The 16,926-nt window shown below is 41.2% G+C and overlaps 3 protein-coding genes across 3 annotated transcripts in view; 1 reads left to right on the forward strand and 2 right to left on the reverse strand.

Moving 5' to 3' along the window:
* The window catches only part of Cbr-symk-1, a gene marked incomplete at both ends in the record, with an annotated part of 4,677 nt that extends 572 nt beyond the window's left edge, over nucleotides 1-4,105 (reverse strand). Inside the window, 5 exons of the mRNA XM_045236592.1 lie at nucleotides 395-550; nucleotides 717-973; nucleotides 1,017-1,144; nucleotides 1,190-3,944; nucleotides 3,989-4,105. Coding sequence (XP_045091854.1) covers nucleotides 395-550; nucleotides 717-973; nucleotides 1,017-1,144; nucleotides 1,190-3,944; nucleotides 3,989-4,105 — 3,413 coding nt within the window. The remainder of the gene's footprint in view (nucleotides 1-394; nucleotides 551-716; nucleotides 974-1,016; nucleotides 1,145-1,189; nucleotides 3,945-3,988) is intronic.
* Nucleotides 4,106-4,485: 380 nt separating this feature from the next.
* On the forward strand, nucleotides 4,486-9,616 carry CBG01490 (the record flags this gene model as incomplete). The annotated part of the gene is made up of 10 exons (XM_002635277.1): nucleotides 4,486-4,569; nucleotides 4,623-4,776; nucleotides 4,830-5,192; nucleotides 5,243-5,847; nucleotides 5,894-6,102; nucleotides 6,153-8,694; nucleotides 8,740-8,818; nucleotides 8,863-8,954; nucleotides 9,215-9,326; nucleotides 9,378-9,616. 10 exons carry the CDS (start codon nucleotides 4,486-4,488, stop codon nucleotides 9,614-9,616), a joined length of 4,479 nt encoding a protein of 1,492 aa, XP_002635323.1.
* Nucleotides 9,617-10,094: 478 nt separating this feature from the next.
* On the reverse strand, nucleotides 10,095-13,894 carry Cbr-acr-16 (the record flags this gene model as incomplete). Its single annotated transcript, XM_002635278.2, has 9 exons — nucleotides 10,095-10,187; nucleotides 11,028-11,557; nucleotides 12,133-12,219; nucleotides 12,268-12,360; nucleotides 12,404-12,505; nucleotides 12,552-12,654; nucleotides 13,197-13,457; nucleotides 13,614-13,685; nucleotides 13,736-13,894. The coding sequence occupies 9 exons, from the start codon at nucleotides 13,892-13,894 to the stop codon at nucleotides 10,095-10,097; spliced, it is 1,500 nt and encodes a 499-aa protein (XP_002635324.2).
* Nucleotides 13,895-16,926: the final 3,032 nt, after the last annotated feature.

Below are 16,926 nucleotides of genomic sequence, written 5' to 3' on the forward strand. Positions count from 1 at the left end.
GCGTCGCGACTGGGAAAACCCCTTCTCACGCGTTTCATAAAGGGGCGTGCCACTTTGCAACCTGCGGCGCGCCCACGTTTTATTGAATAGACAATATATCTCGAGCAGGAGGTGCTCCGAAAAAAACGAAACGTAAGTGGCTTTTACAAACGACGACGTCGTCAACGGAGATTTATGAGCTCCTTTTTGTCGTCATCGGGTTGCTAGCCACGCCTATTCGCCAGTCGGCTCAGTATTCTTTATTTCCTATTTGGTTCTACACCTATATTCCTAGCTGTACTACATCAGAAGAGACAGCGAATCCCGGCAATCACCGTGCATTTTCATCTACCAGAGGCACTAATGAAAATGCCAGTCATTGACGGAATTCGTTGAATCTGGAATTAAAGCATACCCGTTCTTTTTCCTTCTCCCGTTCCTTCCGTTCTTCTCGCCGGAGACGTCGATCACGGTCACGAGTTTCACGCTCCTTGTCGTACAGCTCCTCTTTGATTTTTTCGCTGAAAATCGTCGGATTAATAAGAAGCAGAACAGCTTCACAGAGCTTGAACTACTGTGGTATGCTGTTGCACTTCAATGAGAAGATGACGTGGCAAGGAAATCTGAATTTTCCAGATCCTAAAACTTCGCCACAGCACGGTACCGTCGGAACCTTCTCATTAGAGCGCAACAGCATACCAACTCCATTCAAACTCTGTGAATAACAAACAACCTACTTCATATTCTTCTGCTGCAACGTGGACAGCGTCTGATAGATGGCCTTGAATTCAGTGACACATTCAGGTCCCAACTCTGCTTTTAGCTCTTCGTACTCTTCAAAACTGATCAGGATCAACACTGCCGGGTACGCCTTCGCCTTCATCTCTCGAATGCATTTGAAGAATGCCTTCTTCCATCGATCAGACTGTTGATACATCTTCTTCTCCGTGACTTTGTAGAAGAGGTTGGCGACGAACGAGTCGAAGGTTTTGAACTGGAATTTAAACTTGGAACATTAAAACAGCTAAATATGATACCTTATGATAAAGTGTGTATAGTGAGTGAAGGAAAAGGAATGGCACTTGCTCCCACTTGAAGATGGCTTCGATTCCTTTAGAAGCCAGGTCCGGTTTCAACACTGCAGGATCGAAGAGAGATTCCAGATCTGAAAATTTCAAACATTAAACAATTTCCATAATTCAAGACTCACTATTTACTAGCAATTCAGCTTCATGATCATCCTTCGGCTCGATTTTGTGATATCTTTGAATGACATCGACCGGATCGAAATTGAGCTCTCCTGTTTTGAAGTCGCGCGCTGTGTAGATCTTCCGGAACAGTGTGCTTACTGACTTCTGATATTCCGTTTTGAAAATGAACGTTGGGATCAGTTGCATGACTTCTTCTTTTTCGAGTCCGAATATGATAGGAAGCAAAGCGCGAATATCCATCTTCCGCTCGTCGTGAAGTATCTTTAGCTTCTGAATCAATTCCTGCGATGGTCTGTCTCTTTCAGAAATCAAAACGACTAGACGCGCAACAAGAGTTTCGGCTCCGTGTGGACAATCGACGATTAAAGAAATCACACTCTCCTGGCTGAGCTGTCGCATCACTGGCTCTAGAACTCTCAGAATCGACCGCTTGAACATATTCGTCGATTTTGCATAAACAGCGGCTAACGGAAGAAGAAGCGTCGGGTCTACCGGCATCAAAATCGAGTAAACTGACAGTGAATTTTTGTAGATCTCATCGGTCCACTCTTCAGGCGCACCAGGCTTTCTCATATACGCTGGTGGCTTCTCCTCTAAACAATCGTTGAGCTGCATTCTAGCCTGATCGCAAAGAGAGCTTCGAATAAATGGCAGATGACTGAGCTCTTTGACAACATCCATACATCCTTTGTGAACTTCTGGACGGTCCATGAAGCAGAGACTGAATAAGAATTGAAGCAGTTGGGGTCGTTGTCTATTCCGAACCATCAGCGTTTCACGAAGCATGAACATTCCTGTCTCGTTATCCTTTCCTAAGCAAACATTCTGTAACCGACACATGGCATTTGGCGTCAGAAGAGGTATTTCCAGTAGAAGCTTATAAAATATAGTCTCTTTCTGTAGATTTCGCTCCAACATCTCATCCATAATCTTGCAAACCGCATTGTCATATCTCTCTAACCTCTGCGGTTGTGTCATTCCATCTTGATTCGCTATCGCATCCTTAATCCTGAGTGCACAGTTTGAGTATCCTTGGTATTGGGCGTACAGCTCGCAGAGCCAAAGATGAGCCAAATCGAATCGTTTCTTATGATCTGCAAGGATAAATTCCACAAACTTGTTTTCATATGGCGTGCAGTCTTCCCAAAACCGGGTTGTCAGCCTGACAACTAGCTTCATATAAATCTTTCCGGCTCCTCCTGCATTAGCTCTTCTCTCCGCATCTAGCACCGAGTCATATGCCAATTCAAACAACTCTGCCGCTCCTTTCGCGTCGATTTTCTCCGTCTCCTCCACCAAATTGAACGCCTTCTTCGCTTTTTGAGCTACGGGAGCTTTCTCTGGCGCCGCTGGTTGCTTCACAACGGGCATTCGTGTATTCGGCTCATGATGCGGTGTAGGGGCAATAGCGATTCCCTCGTTTCTCGCTTTGGTTTTCGCCTCGTGCTCTTTCCTCCGCTTTTGAACCAGCCATTCGTATCCGGGACCAACTTCTTTGTGAACCATTTGCGCGGCCATGAGCTCCGAAAGCTCTTTTCGGTTGGATTCCGTTCCAGCGTTCGCAATCGGAGTGTAGGATGAAGCGAAAGCAGCTGGCATTTCTTCTGGCAAAGTGAACAAGGCAATTTTGACGAGATTGTTAACAGTGTCATGATTAAGCCGTTCTAGAATATATTTCGCTGTTATATCGATAGCTTGAGTTCTGGCATCCATCTTGGCTTTACTCGTTGACGCTTCTGATCCTTCCCCCTCATCATCGTCATCATAAATCGGATTATTAACCTTGGCTCGTTTAGCAGCAGGCTCTGCAAACGTAGCTCTTGCTGGAGTTGGCGACTTGATGAGGTCTGGAGGAATAGACTGGTTTACTTCTCTTGCCGAAGCACCCAGGTAGTTTGTGAGCATTCCCATAATTTTAGGTTGAAGATTGTATTGTGGATTGACGGATGCTGGGATTTTCAGGAACCGAAGCAAATTCGACTTGAAAGACTTTCTCAGGAACTTCACTTGTCCTTTGCTGAGCATTGCTGGAACATTTGAATGGAGAGTTTTGATTACTTCGAAGACACGTGGCATAGCTTCCTCCCAAAGTGGACGACATCTACTAATCATGCAAAGACACTCGATGACAGCGATTAAATTTTGAGAGGTGATATCGGCTACAGTGGTTTGCGTGATTAGAGCTGTGAAGTTTTGTTCGGCTTCTAGCTGCGCTTTGTGAATCGATAGGAAGCGATGGCTTCTTGGGATGTCGGATAGTGAGATTTTATGGAATCGGGTGTTTGCTTCCTTCGCCCATTCAGCGGACATTTCTTTTGGAGCCGGTGATTGGCAAAGGATAAGAGCTTCTAGGAATTTGACAGTAACAGTTCTAATGCCTTCGTGAGGATCATTAACAAGATTGCATATTCGACTTTTCAACAGATTGAATGCCTCCCAACAACTTTCTGCTTTATCATTTTTATCCATTATCGCAAATTCTAGAACAACCGGATACAGACTTGTGGATGCTACAACTACTCGCTTGATGACACTTTCGTTGTGTGAAATGTTGTCGTTCGGAATCAAATAAAAGTTGTATCTCTCGACGGCTTTGTTACAGATCGTCAAGTCTTTCGCACTCGCTTTTTGTAGAAAATCAATGATAAGGCATATGATACGGTAGTCGTTGAGCTCTGCGAATTCCAACATTTCGGTTAGAAAGTTGTCGAGAACGTTGTTGGAGATATTGGGATCGATTAGTAAATGCATCGCCTGAAAATTATAAGATTTTTGTTGATTTTTCTTTCTATTCAAACCGTCGATAGACATGTTAACTTCTTGTCGATAGTTGCTGCTTCTCGTGCCTCCCTCAACGTTTCTCCGATCCGTTCTGTCGCCGATTCCTTGTCATCGTCAAGTTCGATGTAACTCATCTGAAAGCAGAGTATTCAGTGTGGAAATTTTTGTTTTATAAGACACAGAAACAACATAGATAATTAGTAACGAAAATAAATAGCGCAACTTGAAAAGAAATTTTCTAGCAGTTAGGTTTTTGTAAAACAAAGTAAAAGAAATCAGATTTCTATGAAAAACTAAGCGAAAACCTATATTTTATCCAGTTTTCCGCTTTTTGTTTACGAATATTCATGAAACTTTTCGAAAATCAACAAAAACGAAATTCGAGCTCGAAACCTCAAAACGCGCCAAGCCGGTTGCTGACGCAAATGGTGAAATCGAGAAATGCGCCAATGAAAATTTGGAACTTCAAGACTGCGTTCTCGGCTCTAATTCTGTTTTCCATCTGAAAAAAAAAATGCAACGACCTCCTCCGCAGATCTTCGATTTAGTAGACATCAGAGAAAGATTGCAATACAATCAGATTCTCGTAAAATCGAGGGTAAAATGCTCGAAATCTATTTTTCACAAAACCCCTTCTCACACATTTTTCAGGGGTTCAGTTCTCTTGTTGAGCAAATAATCAGCCGAAAGCTCGACGCAAAAAAGGATATCGAATACAAAAAGGTTCTATTCGATTGCTTCTATGAATATGGAGATGTTCCTCTTGAAATGTTGCTCGATGTGCTTCCAATTCTCCAGGAGAGACGTAAGTATAAGAAATGAACATTTGCTAACCGCCGTCAGATGGTGGATTTACAGAATTGATTAGCGCACAAACCATTCTCGAGGAATTCTCGCTTCGTCTGCTGAAAATCAGCAAGGAACAAATCAGTCGGGCGTTTCCTATGGTGATAAACGCATGTCTCCCGTCATTTTCAAAGTTTTTGGAGCTGGCAGCGCGTATCGATAAAGATGTGATGGCTGACATGTTTATGGAAGAAGACCTCCAGCGCGATCACTACAGATACATCATGGTTCTTCTATATTCAGGACTGTTGAATGATGACCAGAAGAGAAGGCTTGGAAATCTGAAGTTGGTTCAAGAAATATTTTTGCAACACTTTCCACACCTGTATCCCGTCAATGATCGAAAGACATTTGACCCAGAACACCACTTGAGAGGTAAGCATATTTTGTCACAGAAGATTTCTTTCAAAAAGAATAATTTCCAGCTTGCTCCGCACCTGAAATGGAAAAAGACACACTTCAAAGCCTCGACACCTTCCAGATGCTACGACTGATGCACGAGAGACCCGCGATTCTTCGTAATCCCAACGTCGGCCAATCCATTCTCTTCACACCATTCATGTTTCTGATGTCTCAGTACATACCACATGTGGCGAATGTGATGAAACCGGAACAAGCAGAACAGATGAGAAGACTCACTGCCAACAAGTTCGATGAATGTGTAGAGCAGATAAAATTCGCCGAGCCTGACTTTTTCAAGTCAGATTTGACGATGGAGAAGATGCTAAGCCATGTGATCACTAAGAATACAGAGGAGCAGTTTTATCGATTCGTTGAATACTGTTCTGACGAGTTGCCAATGTTCCTCGAGGCTCACTTTCTTCCTGGTCTCCTTGCACTTCTTCCAAACTGCACTGAAAATCAACTCCTTCAGAAAAATATCGTCGGCCTAGTCGTTCATTATTTGAATAGTGCACCAGATCATGCTGAAGAGTTTGTCAACTTCTTTATTGGAGTCTATGCGAAAGCATATTTTCCAATCAGCAAAAGTATGCTTCTGGAAGCTTTTGTTGAGATGAAAGTTGATAGAGTGAGTTGATAGATTTCAATATATATCTAGAGTTAAAAACTTTCAGTTTGCACTGACTCCGATCGCCGGATTTTTGAGTTACGAGATGGCAAGAGGCACAGATCGTGTTGGAGGAGCTAGAGCGTTGGCGAAATTGATCAGAAAGTATCCATGGGCCGTCCAAAAGGCCGTACCAGCTCTCAAGTTGGATGGCAATGACCCAGAAGAACTCTTCCGTGCAAAGATGGAGCTTGCCAAGGAGTGTTGTCTTGCTACGTAAGATTTTTTTTTGTTTTGACTGATGCATGATGCTATCTTAGTTCCAGTGATGACCACGAGATCGTTCTCGGACAAATCGAAGGTTTCATCAAAGACAATGGATATCGTCTAGCGGCTACAATGGAAATCGCAGCGGATCTTGCCAAAAACGACATCCTAGACGTCTGGACGAGTCGTAACATTCTCGGAAGAAACGTCAAGTATCTAGGAAACGAGGCAGCCTGTGCTGCTTATTGCCGATTCTTGGCTGTTGGAGCGAATTTGGATGTGGAAGACTGTGCGTCAGAACTAGAGGAGAGAAAGAAGAAATTCATTGGGGATCTTAAAGAGTTCACACAAAGCACACATCCTTTAGTGGCCACAGAAGCGTGGGATTCGTTGGGATTTTTCACGATGGAGGAGATCCAAGAGCATATGGGTATGGTTCCATCAGGATATGGAGAGATTTATAGAAATCTTGATCCAACTCATCGACTGGGATTTGTAAAATTCTTGAATCATCATTTGGACACCGAGAAGGAGTCTTACCCAAGATCTTTGTACAATTCTGCGTCAGATATGGCGGATGTACCACCTCTGATGTTGAAAGTGGACACCTACAAAGATCAACTCACGAACAAGTACAAGGACGAACCCTGGTTTTGGGCGTCTACTCTCCCAATGACCGCTTCTATTCTCCAGCTAACGTCTCCAAGCAACAAAGCTACGACTGCAGTTCGCATTCTGAAATCTTGTCTACTCCAAGTTGAACCAGCCACGAGTTCAGAAGAAATGATCTGTTTAGTTGCGAGATGGAGAATTTGTATTCGTGAAATGCTGAACGTTCTTATGGAATCCAAGAGCAATGACATTCTTTGGGCGAGAGACCAAATTTGTTCAGAGGGACGAATGAGCTTGGCACAGAAGAATGAGTCGGTGGACTGCATAATGATGATGCTGACAGTGCTAGCTGAGAGCATTGAAGAGAAACTCAAAAATTCAGAAGACCCAAAATTTGTTAACGAAGTCTCTACTGCTCAGAAGCCGTGGTTGATATCAGTTCTGGAGTTCTGTGCCACAAGGTTACCAAAAGAGCACAAGGAGGCGTGGATAGTGAAAGCCAACCCAATCTATCAAGTCAAAACTCACTCCAATCAATCGTCTCTTCACACTGCCATGTTTTGCTGCCGTCTCCTGCGTAGAATCCCGGCGCTCACCGAATACTATCGTGACTTGAAGGATCCAGAGTTTGGAAAAGACCCATACCTTCGATATTTGCTTCAGGACTCTTCGAAGCGTATCGAGAACGACTTGGTTGTTTCTCGATACATGATGTATGTGACTGCAGAAGCATATGGTGTCAGTGAGTTGACCGCAAGAAGATTCGAAACTGACCATCAAGCTACAGTAGAAGAGAAGACTGGATCATCTGCCAACCCATCATTGGAGTGTAATGAAGATATCGAAGAATTCTTCACTCAACTATTCAAATCTTCGCGGAATAAAATGAGCGAAATCCAACAGCAGAATAGGAAGGTTCTTGAGAAGATGTGGAATAGTGGAAGTGAAGACGTCAAGATGAAGATCTACAAAGGACTGGGCTACCTGGCATTGGTTAGTGGATCAGGACGCAAGAAGGCGGTTGTTCCAGTTGAGAAGCTTTCCGATAGTAGTATTCTAAAAGGAGTCCTTCAACTTTTCGATGAAAAGTTGAATGTACCAACTGACGCCCTTCAACTACTTCTTCGAGTTTTCGCTGATCACAGAAGACCAAATGGACGATTCCTTCCACCTATTGACTGGATGAAAGTGCTGGAGAGAGCAGAATGGAAGGCAGTGGATCCAGAAACTCGATTATCCCTTATCAAGTTATCATGCGAGCAGAACATTCCTGATGTGTTGTTCCATTACGCAGGAGGTGATTTGACGGCACAACAAGTTTACGTGATTGCTGAGAACTTGCGAACAGTGATGAAGTTGTTGCCAAGGAAGGAGTTCATGATAATTCTCCGGCGAATCACTAAGCAAGCAAGAATCGTTGATGAGGACAAGGAGAACGTTCTGAAACTGTCCAACGCTGTCGCTGAGTTGGAGAAGGATCCGATTGTTCATGAGTTTCTGGTGGGAGATCTTCCAAAACTCGACGATCCAGTTCAAGTCACCGACCCAATTCTTCGTGCCCTAAAGGACCCAATAGCGTTCATCGGTTCCATCTCAAGATCTTTCGATGTTTGGGCAGAAGCACATAATGGAGATAAGATGAATATGAAGAGAATTTGTGAATATATTCTAGAAGAGACCAACACTTTGACAGAGGCAAAAATGTACGTATTGCTATCGTTGGAAGCGAGACGACTGTCCCATAAGAAGAAAATCGACAAGATTCTCGACGTCATCACCGCTAGCCGAATTCAAAGAAGTGCTAATGGAGACATGAGCAAATTCTTCCCAATCGTTTTGGCAATCATTGTGTCTCTCGACCCAACTGTGCAGATTTCGGTTTGTTTCTTTGGAACGGAAAGTCAAACTATCGAAATGATGTGTGCAGCGAAGCGACCCTTCTTCAGATCTCTATTGAAATGCGCAGAGATGAAAAAGCATATCGAACATGTAAGATTTCAAATATGGAGAATTCTAAAAAGCTATGTTTTTCAGATCGGTTCATTCCTCCGCCCATACGTCGATGGAGAAGAGACGGATATCTATGAGTTGTGGCAGAAAACTGCAGCAACTGGTGAGTATTCCACTGATATCAAATCAATATCAATCTGTTTCCAGATATGCTCCGTGACGTCATCGCGCATTTCGGCTACGACGCACTCTTGAATCTTCTTCACGAAGACGACTTCTTCTGGCAGACGATTCTTCCCGTTGAATAGCCAAGCGATCTCCTCCCAACGATGATCTCCTCCCAACGATCAATTTCCATGTGATTGTTTTGTTAATTACCATGTCACCCAATGTTTGATATTGATATATTTATTTTGAATCCCATGCAGTAGTCGTATAAATTATTTCTTGTTATAAATTTTAATTTCTTTTTGATATTTTGTCTCAAAATCGGTTCTCAACCTCTATTATCTCTTTACAATCCTTCTTCTGTTTGAAATTATCAATTTATAGTCTTTAGATGTCGGTCGAGCAACACATTGCCAACGACCAGTTCCTTCAAAAGCTGACGGCGTTCTACCGGGATTCGAAGATCCGTGGGCCACGCAGCGTCTATGTCACAATGAAGCCATGTAAGTGTTCTGGAGCGCAAATTCTCAAAAATCCACGTATCTCCTTTTTAGATGACGGACGTACAAAAGCAGTGCCGAAAGGCAGCACTTTTAAGGACGGCGACGAGGTGTCGTGTATCTTCCGAGCGAAATGGGGAAGCAAGAAGATTGCTACAGAGGTGAAGGCTAAAGAAGTGAACAAGTTCCATACACAATATTCCGCCATCATCATCGCTCAAATGGTCAATTTGGAGAAGCGAAAAAAGACGGACGATGAGAAGAAGAAGACGACGGGAGCATCGAAAGCATAGGATTCATAATTCTAATTAGCTTATAATTTTCTTTTTTTGGTTTTTATCCCCTTGTCATCTATCTCCCCCTTATTTATTGACTTGTGATTCTATTCTTCTGTATTTTTCCCTTAAAAATGTCTATTATACCTGCCCCCTCGCCTCTGAAAAAATTCCAGTCATTCTGAAAAATTCTATTCAAAGAAAGAAAAAGAAATAGTTTATTTTAATGAAATCACAGCGATGATATAGAGAGACAGAGAGGGTGGCGAAAAAGCGATACAAAAAAGGACTAGAAGAGGATGTGTCTCGTGGCAATTTATGAAATCACAAAGTTCTGGAAGAGTGAGAGAGAAGAGATGGAACGAAATGACTAGAAACAGGGGAAAGGAAAGCTCGGAAGCGATACAGGGAAAGGGGAAAACAAGGAAGATTTGAAGCGAGAGTTAATTTAATTTAATTAAAAGTTAATTGGTAATAATTACAGTAACTTAGTTTCTCAGGCAACCAAGTAGGGTGCTGACCAGAATATTCCGATCGTAGAGGCGATAATGAAGATTGTGAAGACGTAGAGACACAGACGGTCCACGACCTAGAAAATAGTGAATTTTGAAAAGAGGGTCTCACAACGAAAACTACCGTAACCTAAAAATATTTCAATTTCCATTTTTCTCGATTTTTCTGCTATGTTTCCCCCGAAAAAGTCAGAAAAAAAACGACTGAGAACGCATGAAAATCGAGTAAAAGTAAATCCGGAAAATGAAAATTTTTTAGGTTACTGTAGTAACTGCCTGCTTGTGTTCAGACTCATTTTGAAGCTTTTCAACTGCCAAATTCACATTTATCGTTTTTCACGCTTTAAAATGAGCCCAAACACGACTAGAAACGGATATCATTGAAGGCTTCTTGTCGGTACGCGACGCACGACCGCCACGCATCCGAAAATTCAAAGTGTGCGGAGCCTAGCCATGTTTAGGTTTATTTTGAAGCCCTGAACGTCTTAAATTCAGACTCATTGTGTTTTCGGCTCAAAAAGAGCTCAAACACGACTAGGCCCCGCCCACTTTGATTTTTCGGGTGCGTCGCGGTCGCGTACCGACAGGAAAGCTTCAAAGTTATCAGTTTCTCGTCGTGTTTGGGTTATTTTAAAGCACGAGAAACAATAAATATGAATTTGGCTGATAAAAACCTACAAAATGAGCATACACACGAGCAGACTGGTACAACTACCGTAACCTAAAATATTTATTTTCCGAATTGATTATCCCGATTTTCTTGTGTTTTCAGTCTATTTTTCCGGACTTTTTGGGGGAAAAAATGACAGAAAACTCGACGAAAAGCAGTAAAAATCGAGGGAATAAATTCTGAAATGATAACAACTTTTGGGTTACGGTAGTTGTCGTTGTGGGACCTTAAAAAAACTAAGGCTTACCATGGCTGCGAACTTCCAGTTATTCGATGCCTGTTCCTCCTTATCACCCTCGATCATTCTCTTTGTAACAATCTTCAACTCATGATAAATCCGATGCAAAATCAACAGTGTCGCCTGCTGGGACACATCTGTCAGTGCTCCATTTGTACTAGATATCATTGTACTCGGAATACTTCCCATACTTGTCAATCCATTGCTCACCGATTGCGTCATGATGTACTGATTCAGCCGACAATCTGCATCGAATGAGTTGGCACGAGACAGCGAGTGTTCGTTATCTTTAATGTTCCTGATTAGGGATTCAGAATGACGATTGGGTTTAGAAGCGAATAGCGATGGAAGAGATGCGTAGGTGAGGTTGTGGCCAGGTCGTTTCATTCGTAGAATCCATGGAATCCAGTAGAGAAGAAGGTTGCGGGTCCATGGTCCCATATCATGAGTCTCTGGGGTACGATAGTGCAAGTTCAACACATAGACTGTGAATACTGTAGACGCCGTTACCACAATCATACAACATGTGAAAAAGATGCCTGGAAAATTTTCGTTAATTTTGCAAGTTGGGTTTTCTAGGCAACCGACTTTTTTTTGCCTAGAAACGGGTTAACATGACCCTGGTGTCTTTTCTAGGTCATTTTGACGTCGTGGCCTAACTTTTGCAAGTTGAGTTCTCTAGGCCATCATGATAAATGGCCTAGAAATAGCCTAACATGACTCTGGTGTGTTTTCTAGGTCATTTTTACATGGCGGCCTAACTTTTTCAAGTTGGGGTTTCTAGGCCACCATGTAGAAATGACCTAGAAATGGTCTGATATTCATCTTGAATGTGTTCTAAGTCGTTTTAGCGTGATGGCCTAACTTTTGCAAGTTTGGTTTTCTAGGCTGCCATGTAGAAATGGTTCAGATATAACCTAACAAGATCCTAGTGTGTTTTCTAGGTAATTTCAACATATTGTGGCCGAACTTTTGCAAGTTGGGGTTTCTAGGCCACCATGTAGAAATGGCCTAGAAATGGTCTGATATTCATCTTGAATGTGTTCTAGGTCATTTTAACGTTATGGCCTAACTTTTACAATGTTGGTTTTCTAGGCCAACGTGTAAAGCTCACCTAGAAGTGGAACGGCTTCTGAAGTTGGCGGTGACATCTCCGAAACGATACTCAAGAAGAAACAAATGGAAAGAAGGACGGTGATTTCTGAATGATCAATTTTTCATGGGACACCTTTCTCTAGAGAGCCCTTACGAAGTGTGATTTTTTCACCGGCGTCCGGTGGAAGTGTGAATCCTAGAAGTGTCATAAGTGTGGTCAGAATACACGGCATAATCAAGTTGAAACCTGAAATTGAGGGATGATTTCAAAACTAAAAAAATTATCCTACCGTAATACAAGGTTCGTCGTCTCATGTGAAGATAAAAGTGAACATCCGGGTAGGGCTCCGGACAGCAATCGTAGAATTTCTCGTTGCGCTCCACAGTGGTTACTGTAATTAAAAAATTAATATATTTGATTTTGTTGGTGCGAATTACATGGCAACGCCCATTCGCCATTTGGAAGATACTCGCTGATGTCGAAGCCACCCGTCGCTGGTTGAAGATCAAGTTTGTAGCCGTCATATGTCCAAGAACCGAACTGCAAAAGTTGCAGATGTGGAAGAGACACAACTACCGTAACCTTTTCCGGATTTATTACATCGTTTTTGGAATTTTCTGTCATTTTTTTCACCAAAAAACGTCCAAAAATCGGGATAATAAATCCGGAAAATTAACATGTTTTAGGTTACGGTAGTTGTAGCAACCTACTCGTGTTCAGGCTCATTTTGAAGGTTTCGATTTGCCGAATTCAAATTTATTGTTTTTCACGCTTCAAAATGAGCCCAATCACGACGAGAAACCGATAACTTTGAAGCTTCTTGTCGGGCACGCTACGCACGACCGCGACGCACCCAACAATTCGAAGTGGTCGGAGACTAGTCGTGTTTAGGCTCATTTTGAAGCTCTGAACGTTCTGAATCTAGATTCATTGTGTTTTGAGCTTCAAATCGAGCTTAAACACGANTAGGCTCCGCCCACTCTGTACCTATCGGCAGGCTTGCGATCTGATGAATTTGTGACATTTTTTCAAACAAATTTGCCAAAAATTAGAAGACACTTCCGATTTAAAAATAAGCCTACCTTGAAAAAACACTTTTGCTCATCAAACGGAAACCATTGAATGTCAATTTTACAAGAAATCTTAAAAATGCCTGGAGGCACCCAGTGGACCAATCCAGATGAATAAACGATCATATTGGTTTGATAAGTAGAGTCAAAGTTGGTATCCACACTATTGTACAGTAAGACATCTGGCTTCCAGATCTTTCCAGCCGGAAATCGGACATCCGTGATGTTACCGTACTCTGCCTGGTCCCAGACTAGATTATAGTCTTTCCATGTCTGAAAAAGTGCACTTTGAGCTTAATTATATCGGTTCCTGTGAGAGGTATCAAAAAACTGTCAACTGATAAAATAATGGTAATTTTATGATAAAAAATTTATCAGTTGAAACTTTTATGATATCTTTCAAAAGAACCTAGATAACAGAATTCTTACATAATCCAGCCAAGCATTGACATAGACCACCTGATTCTTCTCGTCAACATCGATGATTTGTTGGAGGGCCACCTTTAAAAACAATGTAAAAAATCTTCCTACAGTAATCTTGATACAGCAACCTTCAAATGCACAGTAACCGGCTCCGAATGGTTTGCAACTGGCCGTTCCAAATTGTTGTAGTTTCGCATGAGATCCTCATAGAGCCGCCGCTCCTGTAGTGATCCATGAGCCACCAAGAAGAGAGCGCATGAGAGGAGGAGGGCGCAGACAGAAGACATACGGACATGAGAGAAGGATCGGAAAATGGATTCACGGGAAGTTGAGCATTTGGGTTTAGGTTGTTGGGGGTTGGTAGATAGATCTGTAATTTTGGAGTTAGCATTTCAGAAACCCACTCGAACCGTTAACTTTGAGCTCAATTATCTTGATTTCTATAAAAGATATCAAAAATCTCTCAATTGATAAATTATTTATCAAAATATAACCAATATTTTATCAGTTGACACATTTCTGATATCTATTACAGGAGCCGAGATAAATGAGCTCAAAGATGGCTGTTCGGGCAGGCTTCTATCAGAGGAGGACTCAACGATAATGAAATCAAGGATATTGGCCAAGAAAAGAAAACAAAAACGCAAAACAAAAAGTTGCAAAATCTTATTTTTTCGGACATGGAACTAGGAACACAAAATAAATGTGTTGGAATGTTGGGTCTCGGGAGACTTGACTCGGTGACACTGACCAATTCATATTTGGAGAAGAACAAAAAAGGAGAGGGTGGTGAATTTAGTTGGAGGTGACGGATGAATCAGATGGTGTCAGATTAGATGAGCCAAGATTTGAAGATTTAAATGTCAAAGTTAGGGTTCTAAAGATGAATTTTGATAAATTGTTTTTTTTTGAAAAACTAAAAACGGGTATATCTCATTAGTAGAAATAAATTAGTAGAAATATAATGTTATGTTTGATTCAAAACTCCTGAAATTTTCAAAGCGATTCCTCAAGTCTAGGTATGGTTATGGTTATCCAAAGATCAACGATTTCTTGTGTTTTTCATGACATTAAGCAACTTTGACAAGCGATAACCCAGCTCAAAGTTGATTAAACAATATGAAGCTTGGCTAGTTCACTGATGAATTTGGGTACTCCGAACTTAAGCCCAGTACAATGCTTCACTCGAATTTCACAAACTCTAGTTCGGGTAATTATGCGCCACCTTGTAGACTGGGTCATATTTTTGAGTCATAGGTCCATAACGAATCGAAGATAATTTTGAAACTTCAGAAAAGTTGAAAAAATGAACATCTTATATTTCTAGGAGACAACAATATTGGGAACTTGAGGATTAATAATTACCGTAATTACAAGAAAACTTATCAGCTAAACATTTTTTTGTAAAGTTCTTACATGAACCGACAAAGTCCAATTTTACTTGAAAAGATATAGAAGTACATCTCTCATCTAACTTCTTCGTGATTATCTTTTGATACTGGATGCACTTACTGTTAAAAAATAAATAAAGAAATATTAAAAAATTTGAGATGGACCCGAATTCAGAAAGATGGGCCTGCCGATTCTTCAAACAGAAGCCTACCCTATCCGTATAATTTGACCTCAATTGTCTCATTTCCTGTCAAAGAAGTCAAAAAGTTGTCAACTGATAAAATGTTACTGATATTATGATAAACATTTTATTAGTTGACAACTTTTTGATATCTCTTTTAGTAACCGAGATAATTATGCTCAAAGTGCAAGTAAAGGATATCCCATATGGGTTGCAATAAGAACAAATACGATAATGGTACTGTACGTTAGATAAATTGGAACAATTTGAAAATAGAGAAATGGATAAAAAACAAAATTGGATAAACAACACAATTCTAGCCTGCAAGAATTTTCAAAAGAGATAAAAATAGTTGTAGTCTGGAAATTCGATATCCCTAGTCGATGACTAGGCCAGAATGGGGTGAAGTTCGCACGGTGAACGTCTCTTTTTTTAAACGAGATTCCTTCTTTGAAGAATTTGAGGAAACTAGAAAACACATGGAATACGTTTGAGCTAATTTCCAAAAGAGCTCAATTAACGAAATGTACTTTTCCTTCCTAGACTAAAAACGTTTGGAACTAAAAGCAGTACCCACTTGTTGGAATGGCGGTGGATCCCAAAGAATGCACATAAATTGTGCACTCTTTTCCCCCAACTCAATGACTTTTCCTATCTTTCTTCTTATCCATTTCTTCATGTTCTTCATTGATAAGAGATGACATGATAAGTGACAGGTGCGGTCGGGGGGACGGACTACAACTTAAAACAAGAGCCATATGGCCGAATTCCTAGAATCAAACGAATCATTTTCAGATCAGAACAAGAAAAAAAATGTTGTGGTGATATAATAAAACTAAAAAATCGTTTGGTCTTATCACTCTTTCGGGGTCCCCAGGTCGGAGGATGGCTGGGAGGATAAGAGACGAAAGGGGCCTCCGGAGAGAGGAAGATTTATCACGACTCCCTCTCTTTTTGACACAGTGTAACACACACCGGTGAGTCCCCGCCATTCATTTATTTTCATTTTTTTTTCACCACTTCATCATGATTCTTCACTTCTCTAGTCGTTCTCTTCTTCTTGGTGATACCTTTTTTGCGACTCATCTAGTCATAAAAACTTTGTTTTCACTTTTCACTCACTCGTTTTCTTGTCATAAAGTATTCGAGAGAGAGAGAGAGAAAAAATAAAGGAAGAATAAGAGACTGGAAAGAGTAAAATGAGGATGATATTGGGTTAGAAACAGAAAAAAATTATTGAGAACCCAAATTTTCGTTTTTTTTTGCTGGCATGTGCAAACTAAAATAACATTCCAAAATATTAAGTATCGAAACTGTCGTAGATGATCCCCCCCCCCCCCCCCCCCGAGCTTTGAGCTCAATTATCTCGGTTCATATAAGAGGTATCAAAAAGCGGTCAACAAAAAAATATTGGCAATATTATGACAATCAACTTATTAGTTGACACTTTTTTGATATCTTTCCAAAGAACCAAGAAAAATTGAGCTCGAATGCAAGTATATGGTGGGCATCTATTAGAGTGTTGGAGTACATATTAGAGGGCTTACGGTCACTAGGTACCTAGAAGAGGTATTCGAAAATGTCTGAATAAAAGTGATTTCATTGTTTCGTTGAATATTTTATCAGTTAAATACTTTTTCATATCCTTCGCCGTAAATGGAAAATTAGACTCAAACGTAGTACTCATGGACCCGACTATTACTGGTCTTACGGTATCCGCATTTTGGTTTTTTTTTTGAAAATTAG

The sequence above is a fragment of the Caenorhabditis briggsae genome, assembly GCF_000004555.2.
Source record: "Caenorhabditis briggsae complete genome, chrV, whole genome shotgun sequence".
Taxonomy (NCBI): Eukaryota; Metazoa; Nematoda; class Chromadorea; order Rhabditida; family Rhabditidae; genus Caenorhabditis; species Caenorhabditis briggsae.